The 27,163-nt window shown below is 43.2% G+C and overlaps 1 protein-coding gene across 15 annotated transcripts in view; it reads left to right on the top strand.

Annotated features, from left to right (window-relative positions):
• SRPK2 (SRSF protein kinase 2) overlaps nt 1–14,280 on the top strand; it is a 164,335-nt gene extending 150,055 nt beyond the window's left edge. For 11 of the 15 annotated variants that reach the window (XM_077338128.1, XM_077338126.1, XM_077338120.1 and 8 more), the window contains 6 exons: nt 654–754; nt 843–950; nt 4,891–4,960; nt 5,649–5,741; nt 6,119–6,211; nt 12,662–14,280. In XM_077338128.1, coding sequence (XP_077194243.1) covers nt 654–754; nt 843–950; nt 4,891–4,960; nt 5,649–5,741; nt 6,119–6,211; nt 12,662–12,846 — 650 coding nt within the window. In that variant the 3' untranslated portion in view covers nt 12,847–14,280. The remainder of the gene's footprint in view (nt 1–653; nt 755–842; nt 951–4,890; nt 4,961–5,648; nt 5,742–6,118; nt 6,212–12,661) is intronic. The other 4 variants (XM_077338130.1, XM_077338125.1, XM_077338129.1 and 1 more) reach the window with 2 other exon arrangements.
• Nucleotides 14,281–27,163: the final 12,883 nt, after the last annotated feature.

The raw sequence follows: 27,163 nt of genomic DNA, 5'->3' as shown, positions 1-27,163 counted from the left end.
TGATTGTAAATGACAAGTAGCACTGCAAGATGGACCTGCCTTGTCTTGTCACGCTTGTTTTATGTAGCTGCAAAATGATAGCAAGCCACTTTATTGTATGTTGCACCTATGCATATCTGTGGGGCAGTTGCTGTAACTCTTAGCTGATTTTAACTTAATTAAAATTTCCTCAGTATGTTGTGTGTCCTTTGCCTTGTAAGGTGAATGGGGAGAGGGTGGATCAGGAAACCTCCATTGACAGAAGAGAATTTGCTAGACAGATTTTTATTTTGCCAAATTATTCAGGTGATTAACCATTTTGAAGCTTTTATGTTAGGCTGTGCAGCAGTTGGGTTACGGAGTGATATAAGTATGGAGATACATGTTTTGAAATTTCCTTCGTTACTGATGTCATGAACTGTGTGAGGTTTTGGAGATTTATGAGATTTAATTATATTATTATATATTTATGAGTTGAGATAGGGGATTAGATTTTTAGGCCACCCCTCTCCAAAGAGGTCTTGGAGTTAGAAGGAGAGATTGATAGCAAAGGTGATATAGTTGCTGGCAAATTCTAAAGTTGCTGGAAGGAGCCTCATAATCAGACCTGAAGGGATGTGTTGAGTTTCCATGCCATGGATATTAACTGTGGTACTTTCACCCCCTTATAATAGCAAAAACCCGTGCTGCTGACTTACTGGTGAATCCACTGGATCCAAGGAATGCAGATAAAATTAGAGTTAAAATTGCTGACCTTGGGAATGCTTGCTGGGTGGTAAGTGTCACCATTCTGAAAGTCTGCCCTTTTGTTGCATCACCCAATTCTGAATTACTTCTCATTACTGTTGTCCTTTCCCTTTCAGCATAAACACTTTACAGAAGACATCCAGACGCGACAGTATAGATCCATAGAGGTTTTAATAGGAGCTGGTTACAGTACACCTGCCGATATTTGGAGCACAGCCTGCATGGTAAGCACAACACTGTGCATTTGCATTGCTTTCCTGGAATAAACGTAGACTTTTGGCCACAATAGTTGTAAAACAGGAAAATATGTGGAGCTGATTCTTTTTTTTTTTAAGCCAGTTTGGTGTAGTGGTTAGGAGTGTGGACTTCTAATCTGGCAAGCCGTGTTTGATTCTGCACTCCCCCCTATGCATCCAGCTGGGTGACCTTGGGCTCACCACAGCACTGATAAAACTGTTCTGACCGAGCAGTGATATCAGGGCTCTCTCAGCCTCACCCACCCCACAGGGTGTCAGTTGTGGGGAGAGGAATGGGAAGGCGACTGTAAGCCACTTTGAGCCTCCTTCGGGTAGGGAAAAGTGACATATAAGAACCAACTCTTCTTCTTCTAAATCAGGGGTCCCCAACCCCCGGTCCAAAGGCCATCGTACCGGGCCGCCAGCGGCCGCGCCTGCATCGCCCCACTGCAGTGAGAGGGGGGGAAAGAGGCCGGAGCGGCAGCCGGCGCGGCAGTGACGCTAACACGCACGCGCGGAACTGCCGTGCATGCGCATTTGCATCACCTGGTGGCATGCGCGTTTATGAGCAACTGCGGCAGCCAGGCCGCTGGCTCTCCCCCACCCCCGGAGGCGGTCCCCGACCAGATGAAGGTTGGGGACCACTGTTCTAAATTATTACAATTGTGGATTTCAGGCTTCTGGCATTGGTTAGAATCCAAAGAGCACTTTAAATGTATGCTGTGGGATATTTTTAAAATCTCTTCTCTGAACAGCTGAACCCCCTGTCCACACCACAAACTGCTTTTGAAGTTCCTCTTTTATTTTTGATTGTATTATGCTTAAAAGTATCACACAGACAGATGGTGCCATATAAATAACAAGAATTGTTTTCTCTTGCTGTTTGAGAAAAACTCATCGAAAAGCCCGTTGGGTTTACAGATATAGCTGCATGTGTGTGGGTTTTTTGTGAATGAATACAGTTAATCGTATTATGTAAAAGTTTCCAAAGGGTTGGCTGTGTGGAATGTTTACCACTGGGCTTCCGTTTTATTTTGAACTTTTGCAGCCAAACCAACAGTTTTGTGATAGCTCAAAGAAAAACAAAATGTATAATCACGTATCATCTTCATTGTCTATATGTAAGGGAAAGAGGCCCTTGAGAAATTCCACTGGGAGTTTTAACAATGTTTCTCCCCCCCCCCCCCCTCCATCCTGAGCTTGAGCTTGGACTACACTCTGGACAGCAGAATACAATGATGTGATTGGCATCTAAATATTATTGCATACCAGAAACCTACTGACTCAGCTACCACCCAGAATTCATCATACAGTTCATTGTCTATAATGAAGCCCTATGCATCTTCCCAGGCTAGGCTGATCTTGTCAGATCTCAGAAGCTTAGCTAAGTCAGCCTGAGTCAGTATTTGGAATGGAGACCACCAAAGAATACCAGGGTCATGGTGGGAGGCAGGCAATGGCAAAACCACCTCTGAACATAGCTTGCTTTGAAAATTCCATGCAGTTATCATAAGTCAGCTGATTTGATGACCTCCCCACCCCACCCCACCCCAAGCAACTGCATTATAGTTGGGAGGTAGATTGAAGAATAAGAAAGTTTTCAGGTCTGTGCTGTATGCAGTGGGAAGAAAAGAGTGTGCTAGAGGGGTTATGGACTAGTTTCTGCCTGTCACAAAAAGAAGTTCATGAAGTATGAATAGTGTCAGTGACTTGAAATTTGTCAGAAAAGTATCAAGAAGAGACTGCAACATAAGTCCTCTGAGCTGGAAAAGTATACTTATTTGGCACTGTATACTTATTTGGCACTGTTAGATTAGCCTCTTTAGGACCCAGGCTATCTCATTACAGAAAATAATTGGCCCTCCTTACAAATTACGCATACTATTCACTTCACTTTGCCACTCATCAGCGGTTGGGAGTAGTTCACATGTTCTTTGGCCTTTTTTTACGTGGATCTTCTTTACATCTGTGTTCTGCAAAGCCTAACTTTGTAGTAATTCCCTGTTGTCCTCTTGTTTGTACCAGTTTGTATATATTTCTGCCTGCTAAGTGTGATGCTTCATGCTTCACAAGCAACTGACCATTCTTAAAGTGAAAACATGAAAGTTTATTCCACAAAACATTTTTTTAAGACACCAACACTACTGTTACATACAAGCATTTATTTTTTAAATCTGCAACATGCTATTTTTATGGATGTCAGAGGGATTTCATAATGACTTCTAACCAGCATAGCTGAAATAATTAAAAGTGAGCACAGTGGGTGAGCACAGCAGCTGTGAGTTATGACAAACCTGTGCAAGTGATTGGTTTATTTTAAAAGTCATTGTTGAATTTGTGCTTCGTGTACTGCTGTTAGCTAGGAGTTTCTTTTAAAGTGTACTAAAGGTGCAAAAATTGCCTAACACCTGTTGTGTGTATGAGCATTTATTCTGTGACTTACTGTTACTGTTTCAGATAAACTTTCTGTTTTACAAATACCCATTTCCCATATCCCCAGAAGGAAAAAGCTTGCCATGAAACTGAAGGGTTCCTTCAGAGCTGCTGAACAGTAGTATGTTTCATCAGGCCGTTCAAGTCTTCTGTTGAACAACAGAATGGCTCTTGAGCGTGCAGAACTATAAGCAAACCCTTCTTCGTAAGGCATGTCTCAGATCTGCACACCATAGCACATGTCCCTTGTTGATGGTTATGATGCTAGTTAAAATCTCAGATTGTGGAAGACAGCAGACATTCAGTAGCCTGTTTTATCTCTTAACCTCCAAGAAGCAGCAAAGATAGACTGAAGATGGATTGAACCTCCTTGAGAGGACTTGCTTGATTGCAAAGGACACAAGATAGGGCTCATAGTAATTCACTTAAGGACTAGGCCCTGTCACAGCCTTTCTCAGCTTTTTTACTGTTGAGAAACCCCTGAAACATTCTTCAGGTTTTCAGAAACCCCCAAAGTGACATGAATTTGTAGAATATGGTTGGGAAGCATAGTTGTGCACGCACACACCTGGGGCCCCTCCCCTTCCTCCAGGCTCATCATTGGCCATTTTGGGAGGGGTGGATGGGTTGACATGACCACATATGGTCATATCACCTGGTAAATGTTTAACAATTTTGTTAAAAAATTAACTCCCACACATTCAGGAAATCCTTTCAAGGCCCTCAAGAAGTCCCAGGGTTTCATGAAACCCTAGTTGAAAAAACCTGCCCTATCATGTTGTCAGGCCATAAGCATAGACATGTCATGAGGGCCTCCTGCCTATTCAATAGCCCCATTTTAGCCACCCTCATCTGAAGTCAACATTCTAAGAGGGAAGAACAGCAATAGCATAGAATTCTGACTGGATGTGTCAGAAGTTATGCTGCCGTTGAATGGATCCCTATTATTTTATTGAGTTTTGTTTTGCTCGTTAGTGAAAGGGAACAAAGAGTGTGCTGTGGGAACATGGCAAGGTCTATCATTACATCAGTTGGAAAACTGATGTACAGCAATCTACCTTGGCTGCCATTAGACTTGCCAGTGCCATTGCTGAGTATGAGTGGGTATGACAGCTGTGATTCAATTGCTTGACTTCATTCAGGTTCCTTGGATCAGAGCCACTGCAAGTAATCGCAACAGTCACGGCCCTGCTATCAAGCTGTTATTGTTGCATTGTGCCTTTATTAGCCATTTGAGATGTGGCACAATCAGTCTCAAGGCAATTGGACTGAAAAAGATAAACATTTTTGTTAATATACTTTAATATAATAACCCAGATTAAAATGGGGGGGGGGGCTGAATGTGTATGCAAGAAAATTTACTGATATCTGCTCTTCATTTAAATTACTTTTAAAATTATTGTTTCAGTGGAATTCTCTATATAACATGGTGTCATATTGGGAGGGGGAATATTTATTGCTTCTGAAACGCTCATCACCTTCTGTTTTTTTGTAGGCATTTGAACTTGCAACTGGTGATTATCTCTTTGAACCACATTCTGGGGAAGACTATTCCAGAGATGAGGGTATCTGTCTTTCTAAGCATCCAGTTTTTTGCCCTGTACCTTTTCCAAGTTGCAGAGAAATGCAAAGAGGCATTCGTTTTTAACTAGATTTTTTTAAGTTCTAACTTTAGAATATAAACATCACATTTTCTCTTTTTAGTTTCAAAGTCCTATGAGTAGCAGTAGGTGGGCAAATCTCCTTTCTGCTGACATTCTCCTCTTCCCTAAGCCTTGAAAGGATTAGTCTCCTGTCTTGTAAGATCTGCATCTGTTTGGAAACATTGAAACACCACAGCATTTTCTAAACATCTGCCATAGTTTGGATGCAACTTTGACAGCAGACTAGGTGTATTTCGCAACTCTTGAGTGTGTGCAGCTGATTACTAATTGAAAAGCATACTAGCCAGAATTAATTCCTGCTTCCATCTGTGTGCCTGTCCATCTTTCCATGCTTATCTGCATACAGTGTCCTTTGCAGTGGTAATGCCATAGGCATCAGTGATTTGTTTTTCTCCTCCCCCTCCCAGTGCTACTAATTATGCCAAAGTTCTTCTGGTTCTGGAATCCTATGCATGAGTTTGCTGCAAGCATTATTTGTTTTTGGAACTCTTTTGGATTTTTAAAACTAATTCCTCTTCCTTTCCTCTTCTTTTATCCCATCCTCTCCCTGCCTTTCCCATACCTGTGTCCTTTTTTCTCTCCTCCATAGACCACATAGCACACATCATAGAGCTGCTAGGCAATATCCCAAGGCACTTTGCTCTCTCTGGAAAATATTCTCGGGAATTCTTCAATCGCAGAGGTAGTACCTCCTCTTTTTGAAAGGTGCCCTGATACAGACAGAAGTGGATTAGGCAGTAGCTGTGCCACTAAAATGCATTTCCAAGACATCTCAAAAGTCCCTGTTTACAAAATAAATGAAAAGGAACAGAAAGATTGTTTGTTTTGCTTGGTGCAAAAACAAACAATGCAGTTCTCCTTTTCACTTCTTTTGACCAAATGAATTTTATTCTCTAAATTACCCTGCAAATGAACAAATGCCTTCTCCATACAGCCTAACATTCTTCAACAAGAGGTAATCTGTTTCTGTCTGTACCAGGCCAGCGTTAGTGTGTGCATGCATTGTACTGATTAAACTGTTATATGTTTCTGTTTTGCTGGAAATGTTCTCTAATGCAGATCACATAGCATTGATCATTGAACTGCTGGGGAAAATCCCTCGAAAATACGCTATGTTGGGGAAATATTCCAAGGAGTTTTTCACCAGAAAAGGTAACAGCTCTTTCCAAAAGAAGACAGTATACATTCATTAATAGGTAAAAGCATATTGGTTTTTAAGAGCTTGTCTTAAAATATGTGTATATGTGAACTTGATATTTTTAACAAACAGGCAATGGTAGAATTTTTAAAGTTTGTATTGAGTTAGAGTACCCACAATGTTTGGCCTTAAATAAAATTGTTCTATCTTCTTACTACAGCCCTGAAAATTGGTTGAATAAACATTCTTTTTTTCCTGGCAGCTTTAAAATAAGGGAGAAAATGTTTACATTGTATGATTGCATCCTCTTAATCTTGCATATTTTAGTGATCATAGTGCTAATGTCTGAGACATGGAAGAAATGGATGGAGGGAGAATATGCAAGGTCAAAATACAAAATATGCTGGACAATAGTTATTTGACGTTGCCATATCCCTAGATTCCAGAACTACTACTTAGCTCTTCTTGTAGGCCAGCAGACCATGAGGCCAACACTATGCTCCACCCTTTCTCTCCAGAACTAGACATTGTGGCCTCTTTGTCTACCAGGGGCCAGTCAGCTGAAGCTCTGACTCTGAAGAAGTGGCAAATCTACAAGACTTGCCAGGATGTGCCCCTGAGCTTTAGCCAATTTCCACAGACTTAGAGGCACCAGGGCTACATTTGGAACCCAGCCCAGAGCCTGAATTGCAACCAGGCCTAGTACTCAGCAACTACAGCCCTTTGACACCAACCCTGTTTCTGAAGCCCTAGCAGCAGCTGGCTGCCCACCCTCATCTTCTGAACCTAGAGAGCAAAGATGGAGAAAGCAATGCTTCATTATTTGCAGGCGAGGAGTGCACGGCTAATGGCCTCCCAGAGTCAGCTGTGGATGATTAGCTGCATGTGAGGTTAAAAGCTGTGAGTGCTAAAGCCCATTCAGGCAACTTTGTTCCTTCTGGACCTGCACCTCCAGAGCCTGTTCCTGACTTCTTCGGCCCTGCTTCCCTGCCTGGCCTTCGGCTTTTGACTTGGTGTTTGAGTGATGGATTTCTGGCTATTGACCTTGGCTTCTGTTTGTGACCATGTCTTTGTGAATTCCTTTAAATTACATGGCTGCCTTTGCATCTCCCCACCCCCCACCCCCCTCTGTGCCCAGAGACTCGACATTAGCTGTTCTTAGTCACTATGCTCCCAAGTATGTTTCAGACTCCACAGTTTCAGCTTAGGAATGGAACATTCCACTTTTGGCCCAGCCTCTACCAGCTTTCTACATTAGGAGAAAATTCCATTCCTTTCTGGGGAAGGCCACTCAGGCCTAAGGCTTTGCAGGATTAACTACTAGTTGACTGGTTCCAACTCCTACTGCCGCCATCCTCTCCCCAGCTGAAGTAGCAATAGGGATGGGCAGCCAGATCTTTACTGTTTCAAGTAGCTCACAATAAAGATCAAGCAGGCATCTTACATTCCATCTGCAGGGTAAGGAGGCCTTGGCAAATATATGCAGTGCTGTAAGTTCTAGAATCAGCTGTGGTTGCTGTCTTATGATTCTTCTAAATATATGGAGACAGTTCCCTTAAAGAGCCCATGAACTCTCATTCCTTGGTCTCAGACCAAGTGCAACCTTGCTGCCAGAGCAGAACATCCACATTCAGGGCTGAGAAATCACTTTACGTCCTAGCTTCTGCCCATTCAAATACCAACAGGATCTCCTTAAGATCCACAGAACCTCTAGATTCTCTGGAGAATACTGTACCAGATGAAGTCCTGGTGGAGATCAAGGGAAAGTAGAAGCCAATGCCCTCATCTTCCAGACAAGAGGTGAAGAGATCCAGCAAAATAGATCCAACTGTCTTTCAGCATCCAGAGTATCCGTTCATCAAATGGATGGAAGACTTCAGTAGTTAGCCGAGAACAAACCCTGAATCATCTCCAAAGCTAATGCCTCAACTAAGGTCTCCTTGGTGAACTATACAGTTTGTCTGGGTACATTCTAGACCTTCATTCTCTGAGCAGCCCGTCTCCATTCTCCTTGGGATCCAACAGGCCAGTGCAACATCAGCTTAGATTCAAAGCCATCAGATACCTGTGGTGGAACCAAGCTATGATACCAGTTCCAAAGATGGAATATTTTCCAGGTCCTTCTCTGTTCCATTTATCGTGCCCAAGCAAAGTGGCACTTAAAGACCATTCCTAGATCTACAATGTTCTCAGATGGCAGAAAGGGGGAGATCATTGTGGATATCTTAAAGGTCATAATGGAGGTGGTCCTGGAAGGGGACTTTTTGGCCTCTTTAGATTTTCATGTTGTGTGTCTATTATGTCTAGTGTAAAAAGCATCAGGACCTTTAATGGGATCCCTGTCTTGTCACAGAACATCTGGCTGCTAGACACAGATACAACCTTCACAAAGAAAACAGCTGTAGTCAGTCCTTTGTCCCACTCACCTCCAGCCCACTTTTCAAAGATCAGACTGTTGCCATTGGTTAACCACTCTCTCTCCTCCCACCCCAAGTAGAGTGATTTCATTTTTTTAATCTCTAAAATATCATTATAAAGCTCTAGTGTCATAATGATAGTTTTGAGGTCTCAAAGAGATCCTGTTCGCAATTTTCAGTAACTGTTCATGTTGCTACACCTCCTAACAGGAGCTTGGAATCTTCAAACAGAAACATGACATGTTTGCATCTCCCCTAATTTAGGACTTAAGAGTCCCCTCTCGCCTGCATTTCTTTGTATTTCAAAAATTGAAGGTCTTCTCTGCCCACTAACCAAACAGATGCCTCAAATCTTCTTTCCAGTTGCTACAACTCTGGTACAAACTGTCACAGGAATTCTTCATTCCTTTTCCTCTTTTGGGTTATAAATGTTGCAAATAAAATTGAGTGGCATGGGAGGGTCAAGGCAAGGAGGATCCCTTCCTGGGTTTCTCAAGGAAAGTCAGTAAAAGGGGTGGGGTGAGGCACCATTTTAAGTCACTTAGTTTGCACTGTTGAAGTGGTCAAAGGATTTTGGAAGTATTGTTATAGTGTAAGCCTTATAAAAACCCTGTGAAGTCAACCTGTTTTACTTTCCCCATATTGTAGCTGAGAGCCCGAGAGTGAGTTGCCCATGGCCATCGAGTGAGTTTAAGTCAGAGGTGGGATTCAAGCCAGGGCCTACCATATTTGCAAGTCAGCCATTCTATTATGCTAGCTCTCTTCTCAAGGGATTCTTTTACCATGTGTTTTTCTTTTTCTATGTGTGTGTCATTTGTGTCCTTGTACTGGATGCTGCTGTGTCTTTGAGGGCGAGAGGGTAATGCTCAGGATATCTCAGGTCAGAAGCCTCTATTCAGAGGCTAACCTGTTTAGAGTCATGGCTCAAGTCTCTAGTCCCTGGCATATTTGCCTTGAAAGAAATTATGCTGAGTCAATCTTTTGGGTGAATAGTGTAGACCAGCCTTTCACAACTGTTTTAATGTTGAGAAACCCCAGAATGTTGAGAAATCCCAGAAGTGGTGTGATTATGTAAAATATGGTTGGGAAGCATAGCTGTATACACACCCACTCAGGGCCCCTTCTCCCCCTCCAGACACATCATTGGTCATTTGGTGAGGAATGGGAGGAAGTCAACATGACCATATATGGTCTTATTACCCAATAAATGGTTAACAAATTTTAATAGTATATAAAAATTAACTCCCACCCATTTGGGAAACTCTTCCAGGGCCATCAAGAAAACCCATGGTTACATGAAACCCTGGTTGAGACAGCCTGGGATACACTGTCCTCTGTTAGAAAGGGTGTATGTGATTTCTTGGGTAGAATATGCTCCTTCTGTTATCAAAATAGGTATCCCAAATATGCTTTTCTTCAAAGAAAAACATGCAAATATGAAGGTCTATGTGTTGTGTAATTTTTCTAATTGAAGATCCAATCCTGTTACTGTATTGCCCCCTTGTGGTATGGTTCTCTTCAGCAAACATATAAAAAAATTTTTTTTTGTAGAATTGATTGTACTGGTGTGCTAAAGCTAAGAAGAAGAAGAGTTGGTTCTTATATGCTGCTTTTCTCTACCCAAAAGGAGTCTCAAGTCGCTTCCCTTTCCTCTCCCCACAACAGATACGATCTTTTCTGTGTGATTTTATACTATCATGTAGGAACCCATTTGACAACTTTTAAATCCCTTTTGTTTTTATCAGTTTTATATTCCAATTTTAACTGATTTGCATGCAACAGCTAATTTGTTTTAAATGGCCAATAGCTGATCAATAAATTGAACTGAACTAGTAGGGCCATAGAAGTTATGAGGCTCCTGTGCTATTTTGATAGGACACGCAAGAGAGGGAGGTAAGTATTAAAGAAGAGGACAAGCTGAGGCTCTCCTTGCAGGGAAACAATGAATGGACTCCCTCATCTCAGGTTTCAGAGATCCCTGACTGTATAATGGGGTAGTTCAAAGTCCATATAGGATTGTTTTCACCATGTTATATCTGGTAATGTCCTAATTGATATTGGTCTGCCATCTGCGTTTTTCTTTTGCTTTTACTTCAGTAACGTTGAAAGGAGGAGGCATGCAAAGGGTCCAATACTGATATTCTTCATGGGAGTTTATAGTCTGCCTTTCTGAGAGTGCAGACGGGCTATGAAATATGAAAGCAATGCAATCAAAAAACAATGCAGAGTGGTATTTGCTATCATGATACTAAAAGTCCAGTGTAGGTGTGTGATGTATTATGCAGAGAAAACATTGAGGAAGTAGTTCTCAGAGCTTAGCTTCCCCTACCTTTCCCGTTCCCAAGCAATTTGCTTTTTGCTTCAAAAATAGTCTTGGGATTGGGAGAGCCTGTAGGAAGAAAATGTGCTACAGGACCAGGGTGCAGCAGTGATAAGGGAGAATCATGTCAAATTGCCATCTCTGCTGACATAAGCCACTAGATAAATAAGAAATTTAACTCAATTTTCCCCCAAGCACTGCTGCCCCCCCCCCCAGCACAGTGATCCATTTTTTTCTGCAAGGTTCTTCTAATCCACTAAGAGAATTTCCAAAACAAACAATACATAGATATTAGCCTTTTCACATTCATAAAACATTTTGTGTCTCCATATCATCCTTATCCTTAAAAAGAGCCTCTTGTGGCGCAGAGTGGTAAGGCAGCCGCCTGAAAGCTTTGCTCATGAGGTTGGGAGTTCAATCCCAGCAGCCGGCTCAAGGTTGACTCAGCCTTCCATCCTTCCGAGGTCGGTAAAATGAGTACCCAGCTTGCTGCTGGGGGGTAAACGGTCATGACTGGGGAAGGCACTGGCAAACCACCCCGTATTGAGTCTGCCATGAAAACGCTAGAGGGCGTCACCCCAAGGGTCAGACATGACTCGGTGCTTGCACAGGGGATACCTTTACCTTTACCTTTATCATCCTTAACACGCCCGCGGCGCCACGGGAGCGGCGGACTAAATAATTTGATTCCCACCCTGCTGACAAGGAAGCAACTGTGAGCCGCTGGTGGCCTGATGCGTCGTGCGTCAGGCCGCTGGCAAGGGAGCCCCGGCAGCTGCGCAGAGCGCGGCTGCTGGGGGCTTCCTGCCCGGCAGCCTGACACGGCGAGAGGCGCAAAGCACCTCTTGCCGCACCAGGCCGCCCACAAAGGGAACCCCCGGCAGCCGTGCTCTACGCAACTGCTGTGGGCTCCCTGGTCTAGCACCCGCTGTATTTAGCTTACAGTGGGCTTGATTACTAGTTTCTAGATAAAAAGCATTTCCTGTCCTTCATGTATGCCAGTTGAGTAGCATGCTGCTCCTCTTGTTTTTACAACAACAAGCCTACCCTTTTTCCTTTCACTGAAACCAAAGCATGGGTATGTGGGATTCCCAGGGGATCTCCTGAGGCAGCCCTGGCCAGACCTAGCCCATCATATCTTCAGGGAGTATCACGTGCCTACAGATTATAGCAGCCATCACTGAGAAGCTGCCTGGCTGCTTTCTAAGGTCTTCCCCTAGCATTTGTTCTGTGCCTGTGAGCTTATAATATTCTAGTGTTTATGAATTCTTGTGTTTATGACCTTTACTATTAGCTCTTTTCTGTATAAAATCCTGCTAAACAAAGTCTTAGATAATCTTCTAAACTTTGAATTCAGTGAGTAGCTTTATTTTTATGTATGGCAAAGGGAACAAAATGCATGCTAAATTTTTCAGTTCTGTACTTTGTGGGCAGAAGTGAGGTAAGTGATGTATGTTTACATATATTATTAATATGCCTGTATGTATGAAATATAAATGCTTTCCTTTTACTACACAGGCTCCAATTATTAGTCACTTTGATTCACTGCCAAGAGGAAAGACTGCCATATCCAAATAGTTTATTCAAGCCTCCTTATTCTTTAGCTTGTGATTAAATGAGTTTTTCCATTGTCAGGTGAAATTTTCATCCCAGGCTGAAAAACCATCCAGGTATAAAGTCCTGATAAAAGTCAGTTGTCATATTAATTGGTTCTTTCCCCAATACAGGAGAACTTCGACACATTACAAAGCTGAAACCGTGGAGCCTCTTTGATGTCCTTGTGGAGAAGTATGGTTGGCCTCAAGAAGATGCAGCAGAATTTACAGATTTCCTGATACCTATGCTAGAAATGGTTCCAGAGAAGCGGGCCTCAGCGGGCGAATGCCTCAGGCACCCTTGGTTGAATTCTTAGCAGAACCTTCAGCTCTCACCCTGGGCCAGCACCCATGTCCCTACACATCAGACCATAAACGGTGACTGTCATAAGTTCTCTTTAACAGGATCATAAATGAGCTGGCTTCAACCCCAGACCTTTATTTTGCTTTGAGGTACTGTTTGACATTTTGCTTTTTGTGCACTGTGTTTTTGGGAGGGGTGGTCTTTTTGTCTTCAGCTGGTAGTTTTACTGACTCTCTGCAGAAAACACTAATGTGTCTTTAAGCATTGTTTCTTGTGTTGTGTGGCATTCGGACATCCACTTTTTGAACAAAAACACCCCTTTTTCTCCTTTCATGTGGTTTGGCAGGTTTTGTAACTATTTATGGAAAATATTTTAGCTGAGTATAATATAATTTACAAGTGTGAGGCATTACCAAGTCAGAATTGGGGAAAATGTACAATTCTATCTTCTGGCACAGGGACAGTTTTCTTGTAAAATATTGTATGTAAATGCACCCTGTAAATGTTTACTTCCATTCAAAATGGAATGGAGGAGGGATACACACACATGAATTGTAGAGTAATGCTACAAAATCCAGAGACCTGCAGCATCCTGACTGCATGCAGCAGATATGAAGCTGCTGCCAGGAGCAGTATCACAATCTCTTTCTGTAGAAGTGCCCAGGCCGGATTTGAAAGCAAGTTATTCCTATTTAGGACATTTCAGTCTCCTGAGAAGAGATTGTAAAGGAAGGCTAAGGCTTCTTTCCAAGGAGAACTCAGTTGTTTTATCATTTCAGTGCTAATAAGGTACATCTGCCTGTTTCAAGTGTTTTAAAGGAGAAATTGGCTTACTTGCTCTGCAGTGAACTGGGATGGGAGAGCTTGGTAGTATTGCTATCTGATAAAGGAGGGTTAATGCATTAGGCTTGATAATTGGAAAAGATTTGGGGAAGGATTCTTTGGACAGACTCTTTAACCTTTAAAATAAGAAAAAAAGATGTTACCTCTTCAAGAAGAAAAATGAAAAACAGTGGATTCTATAAAGAGAAAGATCATGCTCCTTCCACGTATAGCTTTACATGTTTCTAAAACAAATTGCACTAGCTTATTTTTCCCATGAATTGACATATTAAGGAATCTTCCTTTGTAAATTGCACACAAAATTTTAAGTGTTTTCCTAGAAAAAAACTTAAGTAGATTCCAAAAGAGAACTCATAGGCAATACAGATTTTAGAATGTAAAATATAGAGGTGTATTTTAGCCTCTTTTAGAAGTCAGTGGGATGAATGTAATTTTTTTCTGGTTTTACACATTAATTATGGTGCCACCTTTTCTTTGTCCATTTTAAATTTATTCACATGCTTTTGCAATAACTAGATTGTGAGATGGTACCCCGTGTTGTAACAATAATCTATTGTTTGAGGTGCTTGCAGTTGTCTAATTAAAGTGGTTGTTTTTTTCAGAACTGTGGTCCTCCCTGCAATGTTTTGATAGTGGTGAATGCAAACCTTTCACTTAAGTTTTCAAAAGCCATTTGGTGCATAAGCTTTGCCATTTTTCTGGACGCTTTGCCATTTATCTTCTAAAGTTAAGGGACACATACAGTAAAATCCCCACCTAGCCACACAAAGTTGCCTTCCACCAGGATTCACAATTTAATTTAGTGCTTACTTATGACATGCCAGAAACAGAGGCTTACCCATAAATCATAAAAGGCACCCTGTTTTTCATAAAAGGACACAATGAGAGCTGTATGCAGATGGAATGTGCTCTGTTTACCTGGCTCAAATCATCATCAAATGCACAGAGGTCAGAAGCATAGCATACAACCATGCAAATATGGCAATAGATGAGAGGCGTATTCTTCCACTCCATGTCACTGCTATGCAAATCTAGGGGCTCTGAGCAGATAGGCAGAAAGATGACATCCCAAAACCTGGTAACTTTACTCTGGCTTGCTGTATGGATAGAGACAAGGCATCCCGTTCCATTCTTTGAAGCCTAAGTTTCTGAGTGATTTTTTTACAGGATTGCTATTATTTATTGCACTTCTATTATTTATTGTATTTATTTACTTAATTCAGGTATAGCCTTTCTTTCTCCCCAGTGGGGATACAGAGTAACTCTTCTCCATATTATCCTTACAACCACCTTGTCAGGTAGGTCAGGCTGAGTGTGACTGGTCTAAAGACACCTAGCAAGTTTCCAAGGCAGAGTGGAGATTTGAACCTGGGTCTCCCAGATCATGCACCACACTGTCTCAATTGGATTTGAAAGCTACTTTCACGTAGAGTTCACAGAAGTCACCTAGAAGGGGGAGAGGATGTCTTGGCAGAACAAAGATGGAGTCCAGTGGCAGCTTTAAGACCAACAAAATTTATTCTGGGTATAAGCTTTTGTGTACCCACCCATGCCTTCAGATACTGATGTTTGTGTACACACAAAACTTATGCCCAGAATAAAACCTTTTGGTCTTAAGGTATTGAGAGAAGTGTGTGTGCACATGAAAGCCTATATCTTGAATAAAACGTTCTTGATTTTAAAGGTGCCACTGAACTCTAACTTTGTTCTGCTGCTTCAGACCAGCTTGGCTACCCACTTGAATCTTCCTTTCAGCAGTTACAAATCTTAATGCCAAACAGGACTGTGTGGCTTTATCTGCTTTCCAAATGTACGCTAATTGCATTGCCAGCTCCCTAGCTTGGGTAGGCATTCGTTTCTGCATAAAGGAGTGAGTTCTTTGTGCTCACTAAACAAAAATGACCTTGTGGGCAGGAAGGGGTAGAACTGTACCAGCACCCTTCCCTTGTCTGCACTAGAAAACTGAAACATTTATTCATGCATCCTAGCTCACGTCTGGTATCTGCACTAGGCTGGGAGAAAAATGCTTCAGCTGCCATAGCTGTGAGGGAGGGTGTAAGAGACCAGATTTTGTATGTTAGGTCTGTATGCTTACATTCTGTTAGAACCCTCTCTCCCCTGCACAGATAATTTAAAAGATGATTCCATGCTTATTGTCATTTGTGCCCACTACTTGCCTTATTTCCAAATGTGTAGAAATTTTAATTGTCTACAAAATGAATATGTTTCCTTCAAAAAAATGCATGAGAACTATGTGTGCAGTAAATGCTACATTAAATACATAGCATGCCTCTTCTATCACACTGGAACTGTAAGCATTGAAACATCTGGGTAACTCCCAGCTCAGGGCTGTCTAGTTATTCCCATTTTCTTTCAGTGGGGGAAGTCAATCCTCCTCTGGGTTTCAACTCCTATTGACTCCAAAGCAAGATTTGTGCAAATAAAAACAACATGCCATGGAACAAATGCCTCAGGATCAGCTTTTCAAAGGAGTGTATTCCATCCTTCCCCTGGTGTTAAAGAAATCAAATTCAGGATTGCTGTCCATTTACCCAAAGTCCCCCAAGAAGAAGAAGAAGAAGAGTTGGTTCTGATATGCCGCTTTTCCCTACCCGAAGGAGGCTCAAAGCGGCTTGCAGTCGCCTTCCCATTCCTCTCCCCACAACAGACACCATGTGAGGTGGGTGAGGCTGAGACAGCCCTGATATCACTGCTCAGTCAGAACAGCTTTCTCAGAGCTGTGGCAAGCCCAAGGTCACCCAGCTGGCTGCATGTACAGAATCAAACCTGGCATACCAGATTAGAAGTCCGTACTCCTAACCACTACACCAAACTACACCAAGAAGATGCTCCATCAAATTTCAAATGGAACTTCTTAGAGGCAATTTTTAAAAATCTCAAACAACAGTAGGGAAGCATAACTACACTGTTCTAAGTAATTTTTTCACACTGCCTACAGTGGTTTGTACTAGCAGAACAGGCCTATCATAATTTTCCAAGATATATTTACAATAAATGTGATTGTGTTGGTGGCATCACTCCGGTCTCAAGGTTGTCATGTATCCCTCCTTGGAGGACAAGGTCTTTGGCCAGAGAATATACACAATGGAATCTAAAAAAAGACCCTTCTGCCTTATGCATCTTCATTATCTTTTTAGTTAATGGCTCCAAGAGTCTGATCCCTACCCAGTGTTCTGGGAGCAAAGATTGTCACCTCTCAAGGAAAGGTCTTTATAAGAAAGCTGGGAAAACTAATCAAGGCTGCCCAGAATTTCACAAACAAGAGGTCCGAAGATATCATGACCCTAGCCTAAATTCTGTGCCTCATGACTTTGGCCACTGCTGTGGTTCAGTGGGCTTGTTTTCACTTTTGTCCCCTTCTAACATTCCAGTTAAAAGAGCCTCTTGTGGTGCAGAGTGGAAAGGCAGCCGTCTGAAAGCTTTGCCCATAAGTCTGGGAGTTCAATCCCAGCAGCCGGCTCAAGGTTGACTCAGCCTTCCATCCTTCTGAGGTCGGTAAAATGAGTACCCAGCTTGCTGGGGGTAAACGGTCATGACTGGGGAAGGCACTGGCAAACCACCCCGTATTGAGTCTGCCATGAAAACGCTAGAGGGCGTCACCCCAAGGGTCAGGCATGACTCGGTGCTTGCACAGGGGATACCTTTACCTTTTTTAAACATTCCAGTTAGCTTGCTTATATATTTATCACATATGCTGTCGCTCCCTGACCTACCATTTCATGGCGGCAAACAGCAATAATACAGTAAAAAACTATCAATAATACAACCCTGTCACCTCCCCAGACCCTAATCCTCCCTCCCCTCCTTCTCCCCAATCCGCCAGGTCCACTAAGTCCCCCAGGGGTGATGTTACAGTGAGAGACTAAACCAGAGGAGGGTGAGATCTTCTGTCCACCTGATCTCAACCAAAAGTCTGGTGGAAGAGCTCCATCTAAACCAGCTCCAACAGGGCCCTTAGTTCTTCTGGGAGCTCATATCACTAGGCAGGGGCCTTGAGAGATCTTACTCCACCCAGGATCTCGGGCCTCAGGTGGAGGGTAGGAATCTTAGTCTGAGATTGTTACAATTACAGGGCTCTCCCTGCTCCATTGCTCTTGAGGACTGAGAATGCCGGTCTGGGGTGGCAATCGGTTAAGAATGTGGCTTTCTGGTCGGTGTACTAATCAGCTAACAGCTGCCCTGCTAAGCCTACTGGAGAACACAGAAGATGTCCAGTTCCACTAGATTTACTCATCTGTGGCTTAGTAGTACAATCAGAACAATACATTCATATTCTCTTCCTATGCAGCCCCATATTTTTTTTATTCACATTTATATACCGCCCTCCCCAAAGGCTCAGGGCAGTTTACATGAAACTGAGAACTAAACAAGAAACCATACATATATATAACTATAACATTAATATTACTAACTGATGACAACAGGGTAACAGTACAACATTAAACAGTAATAATACAAACAGGTCCAGGAGCAGAATGCCTTGAAGGCTTTCTGGAGGGGGGGAGGTCCTGACAATGTTGTTGGTTGTGCCTGGTCTCAACCAAATGCCTTGCGGAAGAGCTCCCTTTTGCTGGCCCTGAGGAACTGTTTTAGCTCCGTTAGGGCCCTGATCTCCTCTGGGAGTTCGTTCCACCAGGTGGGGGCAAGGACAGAGAAGCCTCTGGCCCTGGTTGATGCCAGACAGGCTTCTTTAGGGCCAGGGATCATTAGCTGGTTGGTGGCAGCATAGCATAGAGCTCTTTGGGGGGCATAGGCAGGGAGACTGTCCCTCAGGTACACTGGGCCCTGACCGCGTATGGCCTTGAAGGTAATTGTGACTGCATTCGGGCTGGCAAGCCATAGGGATTTTATTCTCTATATTAAAAACTCCAAAACGCATCACATGCTTTCCTATTGAACTGGAATACCCCTTCCCTCAGTTCCTTCCTCATTGCTGCATGGACAGGATGCCTCTCTAGTGAGCTATGCAGGATTGTTTTATGTGGCCTAAAAAGATTGTCCCAAATCATTCTTCCTTCAAGAAATTACATTTGGAGGAGTTTTGGTGTGTTATTGTACCTTTCTTTGAGAGCACCTGAGTTTTTATACTGAACAGTCAGACTCCTGTGTCTGCTGTGACTGTGGACCCACAAAATGGTGTCCACAGTGCTTTACGAAAGGTGCTCAAAGTATGGCATTAAAATCCCCTGTGCTGACAAGCATGAGCTGAGATTATTTTTATTTTATTTATTATGCAACTTCTATACTACTCCCTCGTGATTGGATGCCTCAGAACACTGAACAACAATGAGGTCCATAATGTTGGGATCTATGCCATTTGCTAACATTTTACTCCCCAAACCTGCTCTGATAGGCATCCAGGCTGAAGGCAGCCCTGTGGAAAGAAAGCCTTGTCCTTGGCTGTTTCATCCAAGTCGGTTCCAACATCGCCATCAACAACTCCAGTGGACACCGTTCCGGATATCCATTGGTTTATTCTATTCTGGCAGTTCCAACATCCAAGAACCTTCTGGTGCCACCAAAGAGTGCAGCCTATGTGGTTCCAGAAACAATGAGGTCCCAAAAACCCTGCTTGCCTGAGCCTGCTAAAAAGCTTTAGTCTTATTCAGAATCACTGTTACAAAAGCATAAGAAGACCAAGCACAAGGAGAGGTCTCAATCATCTTCCAAGACAGTAAAGGTGACAGCACAAAATGTCTCAGATCCAGGCCCAGAGACTAGACCGTATCCAATATGCACCCCATTGCCTCATTCAGCCTTTAGGTCAGGTTTGTTGTCTGGAGCTGAAGATGACCATTCGGACTTCACTCCTGAGCAACCCCAACAGTCAGAATTGGAGACCAGCGGGGCAACTGTCTTATTACATTTCCTCTGCTTATTTGGGCCAATGGGAGCAACGGCATCCTCACCAGGAAGACGAGCTGGAACCTACTATGGATTTTTCAGACAATCTCACTACATTGTGCCTGTTACACTGTTATGAAGATGTGGAGGAGCAGGCATCAAGTGCCTCATGTTATAGCCCTTAGAGCATGTTTGATCTCTCTCCTGATGATACCATGGGTGATCCAACACCTGTTTCACCTTGTGAGAACTTGGTGAACAACAATTGAGAATGGCCAAGGCACTTGAGATTAATGTAGTGACTTCAGACACTCGTACAAAGACAACATAATAAATTGCTTGTATCCTGGCACCGTGGCTTTTTCCTTTCTCAATGGGCTATTGGACCTAATCATCCTTATTTGAGAGAAACCAGCTTTCATCTGTAGATGACTCCTCAGAAGCTAGAAAACCTATTAAGGTCAGGTAAAACTTAGCATATTATCTTTTGTGCATCTTCCACCATCTTTCACAATCATTGAGGATATGCAAGCTAGTCATTGTCCACGCCAGCATGCCTCTCTGACTGACAGAGTTGACGACTCTTCTTTTATAAGAGTCTCTCCAAATATTAGGATCAACTCCCTTGGCAAGGTTGATCCAATCAGAAGATATTGTTGTAGGAGATTAATGCTGGTAAGCATTCCGACCATGTCTCTATGAGGCCTAAGGCCTCTGCTATTTTTCTTAGGAGGCACTCTTGGCTCTGGAATATGGCAGTACCGACTGTGACCAGATCCAGGGTAGAGGACCTCCAGTTTGAGAAGTCCACATTATTCTCACATTCCACTGACGAGTTCATGTCAATGATGGACAAACAGCAAGGTTCTTGAGCACCTTCCCAGCACCACCAGCCCAGAGGCAGCATTTGACACCAAGATATCATGGGTTCGCTACCCACTTTTATAGATAGCAGTGACAAATGAGCTAGCAATTGTTTCAGTATCCACAGCACCCTTCATTCTCTAAGAGATGGGCTACCCTGAGGCCGAGGTCCTCTCAACATAATGGTCAGAAGGAGCAGAGTAATCAATCTCCAAAATTCTGACTATCCATCTTTGTTGGCGTTACTCAACTTAGGTTTAAAAATTAGCTTGCTTTGAGGAGGCTTGGCACTCAGTTACCACCAATAGTTGAGTGTTAGCTATAATTTTGTTTGGTTATAGGTTGAAGTTTAAGTCTTACCTCTCCTGCCAGCTGGGATCCATGGTGACGAACAACCCTTTACATGAGTTTAGCTAGGTTTAGCTAGGAGAACTCCTTACTAAGGAAGTTCTAGAAGAGTTTCTTGGAGGCTTATGTTTTGAAGAGTTTTTCTCTCATTCCTTTATTAGTTGAAAGAAAGATGGTGGTTCCAGGCCCATCTAAGACCTCAGGTGATTAAACAAGTTTTTGAATGTTGTAAAATTCAGAATGGTCTTCCTTTTCTGGTCAAGTTTCTCCTGGGATGTGGTTTGCGGATGTGTACATCCATATATTGATTCACCGTTCTCATAGGAAATACTTACTGTTCTGACAGGGATTCGGGGCATTCTAATATTCTGCCATCCCTTTTGGGTTGGTCCCAACATATCAATCATCAGAGTGGAACACATTCTCAGACCCAACATAAGGTTGCAACTCACTATGATTTGAGCGGAAAAAAAACTTGCAAGTATTCAAGCTCAGCACCTCCAGGCTCCTTTAGCTGGTTGAGAAGAATATGGATATAACCAAGGTTGTTGTTGTTAGGTGCAAAGTCATGTCCGACCCATCGCGACCCCATGGACAATGATCCTCCAGGCCTTCCTGTCCTCTACCATTCCCCGGAGTCCATTTAAGTTTGCACCTACTGCTAATGGTCATTAAATCCAAGGGTCTCCAGAACTCTCATGTTTCCCTTCAGGAATCCTTGCATTGGTCTCTTTTGGGCTCCAGAGTTGCAAAGTCATAGAATCATAGAGTTGGAAAGGACTATCTAGACCAACCACCTGCTCAATGCAGGATCAGTCTAAAACATCCATGATAAGTATCTGTCCAGCAATGGTTTGAAGCTGCGGCTTGAAGTCACTAGGTTTATATCTCAATTCAAACTATCTCAATCAGAAGATGCTCTAAGTCACCCTTGGCCAGTTGGCCTCCTGTATGTATTTCCGCTGATTGCCAGACTACTCAACCAGGTTCAGAGGGAGGGGGGCCCAAGTGATACTGATTGTTCTCTACTGGCATAGGTGATCTTGGTTTTCAAATCTGAGCAACGTAACAGAAGCTTCACTTTGGAGGATCTTGCATTCATCAAATCTACTTCAACAATATCCTCTCTTTTACACCAGAATAACAATGGCTAAAATTAGTGATATGGAAATTGAAAAGACAGCCTTAGAGATTGCAAGCTTTCCCGTAGGGACTGGTTGAGGCCATGCTAGCTTCCTGAAAACCATGTATGATCTGCATTCATGAATTAACCTGGAGAATGTTCAACAAGTTACCAGTGTGTTCTGTTTCTTTGCAAGAAAGACATAATATCTTTTCTCCATAGTGGATTGCATCTGGGCTTCTTTTCAAACAGTACAGAAACAGTTATGAGCATTGTCATCTTTTGTCAAGCTCAATAAAGACAAAATACCTGGACTATGAATAAGGTGCTGAAGACATAGATTTAACCTTCGTTTTGTCCAAATCCAGTGAACACCAAAGAAATTGTGGCACAAATTAAGATGTTCACAGGATTCTCCACTGTTTTATCAAAAGAAGAAGAGTTGGTTCTTATATGCCACTTTTATCTACCTGGGAGGAGTCTCAAATCAGTCTATAATCCCCTTCCCTTTCCTCTCCCCACAACAGACACCCTGTGAGGTGGGTGAGGCTGAGAGAGCCCTGATATCACTGCTCAGTCAGAACAGCTTTATCAGTGCTGTGGCAAGCTCAAGGTCACCCAGCTGGCTGCATGTGGGGAAGCGGGGAATCAAATATGGATCGCCAGATTAGAAGTCAATGCTCCTAACCACTACACCAAAATGAGAGTTCATCATCATTTGGCTAACTTGTTTCCCACAGTACCCATATTTCAGAATTAATTTCAAAAGTGTATATTCAAAGCACATGAAATTTTGCACCTACGTGCCCAAAGTTGATCATTGCACACTTGACCAGAGAAGCAGCAACAATGGCAGCATTTCCACCCAATTCCCCTACTGCAGGTCAGCTATCTGGTCTTTTTCAACTTTTGAGAGACATTCTAATCTCAATAAGGTAGTCTCAGCAGTGGCTGCCATTGGGCATAGAGTATTTCAACAGGTAATGGATTGCTGATCCTGAGCTCCTTCCCTCCTGAAATGGCTTAGCTCTTGTATAGCCTATTGAAAGATGAATTCCCCACACTGAAGGATTATGCAAGAAGAGTAGAATTACAGGCATTGAGATGTGCCTCCCTTCATAAGATTTCATAGGGACAAGGTGGTGCTATGCCCAAGTTTAGACTCCCTCCCAAAAGCCACCTCTTGAGTTCAGTTTGTCACAGGTCATTATTTTACTATTTTAAAGTCTAGGACCACAAATCAGGATTCAGGAATAAGACAATCACAGACAACAGAGAAACCCTTCTAAACATTGAAACCTTTAGAAACGTCTTTCATTATCTCAATTCCAGTACAGGCTTATGGGCTCCAATCTTTTTGTAAACAAGAAAAAATCTGGAGTTGAAACTACATGATTGCAGACCTGTGGGAACTCTTTCCACTATCCTAAAAGGGAGGGAGAAAGAGTAATACATAACCATTATGAACAATAGACAGGTTCCAACTATTGGAGCATGTGAACTGCCATGATTTGTAAAAGTGAGCTGATTTATCTCTAAATCTGTACCTGTTTCTTGTTCCCTGTAAACCGCCCTGAGCCTTCGGGGGAGGGCGGTATATAAATATAAATAAATAAATAAATAAATAAAACTTGGGGATTCTGTAGGACCAAATAGTCAGAACTTAGTAGGTGTTGGCTTTGCTCCCTCTGTGGGACTCCCCGGCTCTTTGACCTAGGTCTCAGGGGAAGGTTAGTATGGCTACTGAGGATATGGGTAGGGCACCTGTGCTTGCTAGTACCCCTGGTCCTTATAAAAGAGAGTAGGAAACACATGCTGCCTTGTAATGAAGTGTTGTGGAGCATGGGGAGAGGAGAAAAAACTCAGGGACTTTGCAGTTTTATGATTTTTCTTAATCATTGATAAAAACATGGTAAGAAAAGAGGGTTGATCCCTCAAGGGGATCCCTTGACTGACCAATGTGTCTCTAATGGGAGGGCAGTTGTACATAGCCAGGAGTGTTTTGTCAGGACCACCTCAGAAGCCATGGATCTAGTTGACACATCAGCCATGTGCCTGCCTGCATTTATCTCCAGCTTGGGAAGTAACATCACTTCTGATTGGATCAACTTGGCCAAAGATCTGGATTCTTCAGGTAGGGTATCTAAGTACTGTGACAGATTTTCTCAGAGGAAGAGCTTGATAACCACCCATAATCATTTGGTAATTTGCCACTCAGAAGCTGAGAGCTACAGACAGGTAATGGCCCAAGAAATCTAGGCACCAAATTTCCTTGTTCTCGGAGGAGGAAAGTTGGCCAGGTCTATGACACACTCTGATACTAGCAAGGAGGATGGTGGTTGGCTAATCAGGAATTCTCACGAATCTTGCTTGGTCTTAGATAAACTCTCAACAATCCTGTAGGGAGTGGCTGGAGTAGAAGCTGGCTTGCGCCAAATCAGAGCTGGCAGGTTTGCAAGGCCCTCCAAAATAGGAGAAGCCAGTATACCTGGGGAATGAGGGTAGAGGTGACTCATAGTCCTTTGGAGTATTATCAGATGTGACCATGTCAATTTCCAGAACCTTGGTCATTCACAATATCTCACCATAAAGGTGACGGATGTGCATTTTGGTTCAGGTTAGTAAAAAAAAAAAGCCAATTCATTGGGGGTTTTGCATCCTCTAAACTGAACCACAATTCCCTTATGTAGGTAAAGGTAAAGGTATCCCCATATCTGACCCTTGGGGTGACGCCCTCTAGCGTTTTCATGGCAGACTCAATACAGGGTGGCCTTGTCAGTGCCTTCTCCAGTCATTACCGTTTACCCCCCAGCAAGCTGGGTACTCATTTTACTGACCTCTGAAGGATGGAAGGCTGAGTCAACCTTGAGCCAGCTGCTGGGATCAAACTCTCAGCCCCATAAGCAGAGCTTCAGACTGCATGTCTGCTGTCTTATCATTCTGCGCCACAAGAGGCTCTCCCTTATGTAGAGCATGGGTCAAATCACTGAATCCTGAATCAGTTCAGGTTTGGATTTGGTTTCCTGAAAGACTGAAATGGCTCTAAGCTGTTTCACCAATTCCTTTCACTTCCCACCCTTTAGAAGATGGAGGAAGTGAAAGGGAGCCCCGAGATAGCTGACCAGCTTAACAGGTCGTCTCGTCACCTTCCTTTTACTTCCCCCATCTTCAAAAGGGAGGGAAGCAAAAAGGACTGCTGGCTGTTAGCTGGTGGGCTGGGGAGTTCAAACTGCCTGCCCCACTCCCCCCCCCCCAGCCCAATCCACAGAAATACTTCATTGGGCCATGTGGAAGAGGCAATTTGAACCAGCCCTCCATGCACAGCTGAAGCCAGTCCAGGGGAGAGGCTTTTCTCCACGATCAGTTGTTTGATGTGGTAGTTTCTTTAAATGTCTTGGAGCCAAATTATTCATTTTTTAAAAAAACTTGCTGATCCAAATACCAATATTAGTATTCAGGTTTATCGTGATATACCAATTTTGGGGGGTTGAATCTACACAAGTGCTCCCCCCTTTTTTTGCACACTTTTAGTCCTCAACAACATGGGCTAGATGCTCTACTGTCTTCCAGAGATATTTTGGGTACACACTCATAATTGTGACAAGATGCTGCAGCCACATCTTCATCTTGGTAAAAAGGTAAAGGTATCCCCTGTGCAAGCACGGGGTCATGTCTGACCCTTGGGGTGATGCCCTCCAGCGTTTTCATGGCAGACTCAATACGGGGTGGTTTGCCAGTGCCTTCCCCAGTCATTACCGTTTACCCCCCAGCATGCTGGGTACTCATTTTACCGACCTCGGAAAGATGGAAGGCTGAGTCAACCCTGAGCTGGTTGCTGGGATAGAACTCCCAGCCTCATGGGCCGAGCTTCAGACTGCATATCTGCTGCCTTACCACTGTGCGCTGCAAGAGGCTCTTATGGAGACATAAATGGGAAAGATTTGGAGTGGGGTTCCTCATGTCTAAGGATGTCATGGTCTTGTCTGGAGCCCAGTACAGGGAGGGGTTGAGATGATCAAAATGGTGATCAGGCCAGTGTTATAAGTACATTGGAGACCTAAAATGGGAGTGACATTGGGGTGGTCAAGCTGCTGCCAGAACCTAGATGGCACTGGGTCATGCCACACTAGGTGAACTGCTGGGATGCCAGATTATTTTTCCTTGACTTCAGAGAGACCAGTCAGGAGATCTAAAGTGTGGCAAGGGAATGCACAGGGGACACCAAAATGACGTCTTACTCCTCTGAAGATTGCCTTAGGAAGAGAAAAGGAAACTTACCATGCTTAGAAGAGGAATCTACCTTCTCTTTATGTCTTGATTTTTTGTGTTTCATAGACGGTGGTTCCGAACAGGAAGGAGCTGGAACCGAGGTGAGTGATTGGGAACTAGGACGTCTAGACTCCAATGCAGGTGTAACACATGGCAAGTCTTTTTGGAGAATTAGGAGATTTCCTAGTAGTTAGAACTGCTGGTACCAATCAGACAAATGGCAGGCCAGAATGGGACTCCGTTACCAGAACGGACAGGATTGACCACTCCAGGAATGTTCCAAGTAAGGAACTGACTTAGATGGGACCAAAGCAACTGAAGTTTTCTCCTATAATGTGGCTTTTAGTTGGGACTCCCTATTCATAGAATCATAGAATCAGAGTTGTAAGGGGCCATTCAGGCCATCTAGTCCAACCCCCTGCTCTACGCAGGATCAGCCATAAGCATCCTAAAGCATCCAAGAAAAGTGTGTATCCAACCTTTGCTTGAAGACTGCCAGTGAGGGGGAGCTCACCACCTCCTTAGGCAGCCTATTCCAGTGCTGAACTACTCTGACTGTGAAGTTTTTTTTCCTGATATCAAGCCTATATCACTGTACTTGTTTAAACCCATTACTGCGTGTCCTCTCCTCTGCAGCCAACGGAAACAGCATCCTGCCCTCCTCCAAGTGACAACCTTTCAAATACTTAGAGGGCTATCATGTCCCCTCTCAACCTCCTTTTCTCCAGGCTGAATATTCCCAAGTCCCTCAACCTATCTATTAGAATGTGCCTTGCTCATGAAGCACTGACAAATGACAAAAGTGCCTATATTATGGACTTTCTGAGACGCATGACACAGAGCTCATGTTTGTTACTGTGAGTCATCTTGGTCCCATACTTTGTACATTTCAGTGGACATATTGAAGAATGTATTTCCTGTAGTCTGCATCATAAACTGATGTATGTAAGCTAGATTTCAGAACAGTAGCATCTTAGCAACCAGCGATTTTGGGTATACGTTTTGGTAGTAAAAGTTA

Source organism: Paroedura picta, chromosome 5 (genome assembly GCF_049243985.1).
Source record: "Paroedura picta isolate Pp20150507F chromosome 5, Ppicta_v3.0, whole genome shotgun sequence".
Classification (NCBI taxonomy): domain Eukaryota; kingdom Metazoa; phylum Chordata; class Lepidosauria; order Squamata; family Gekkonidae; genus Paroedura; species Paroedura picta.
This window is presented reverse-complemented; position numbering and strand designations above follow the sequence as displayed.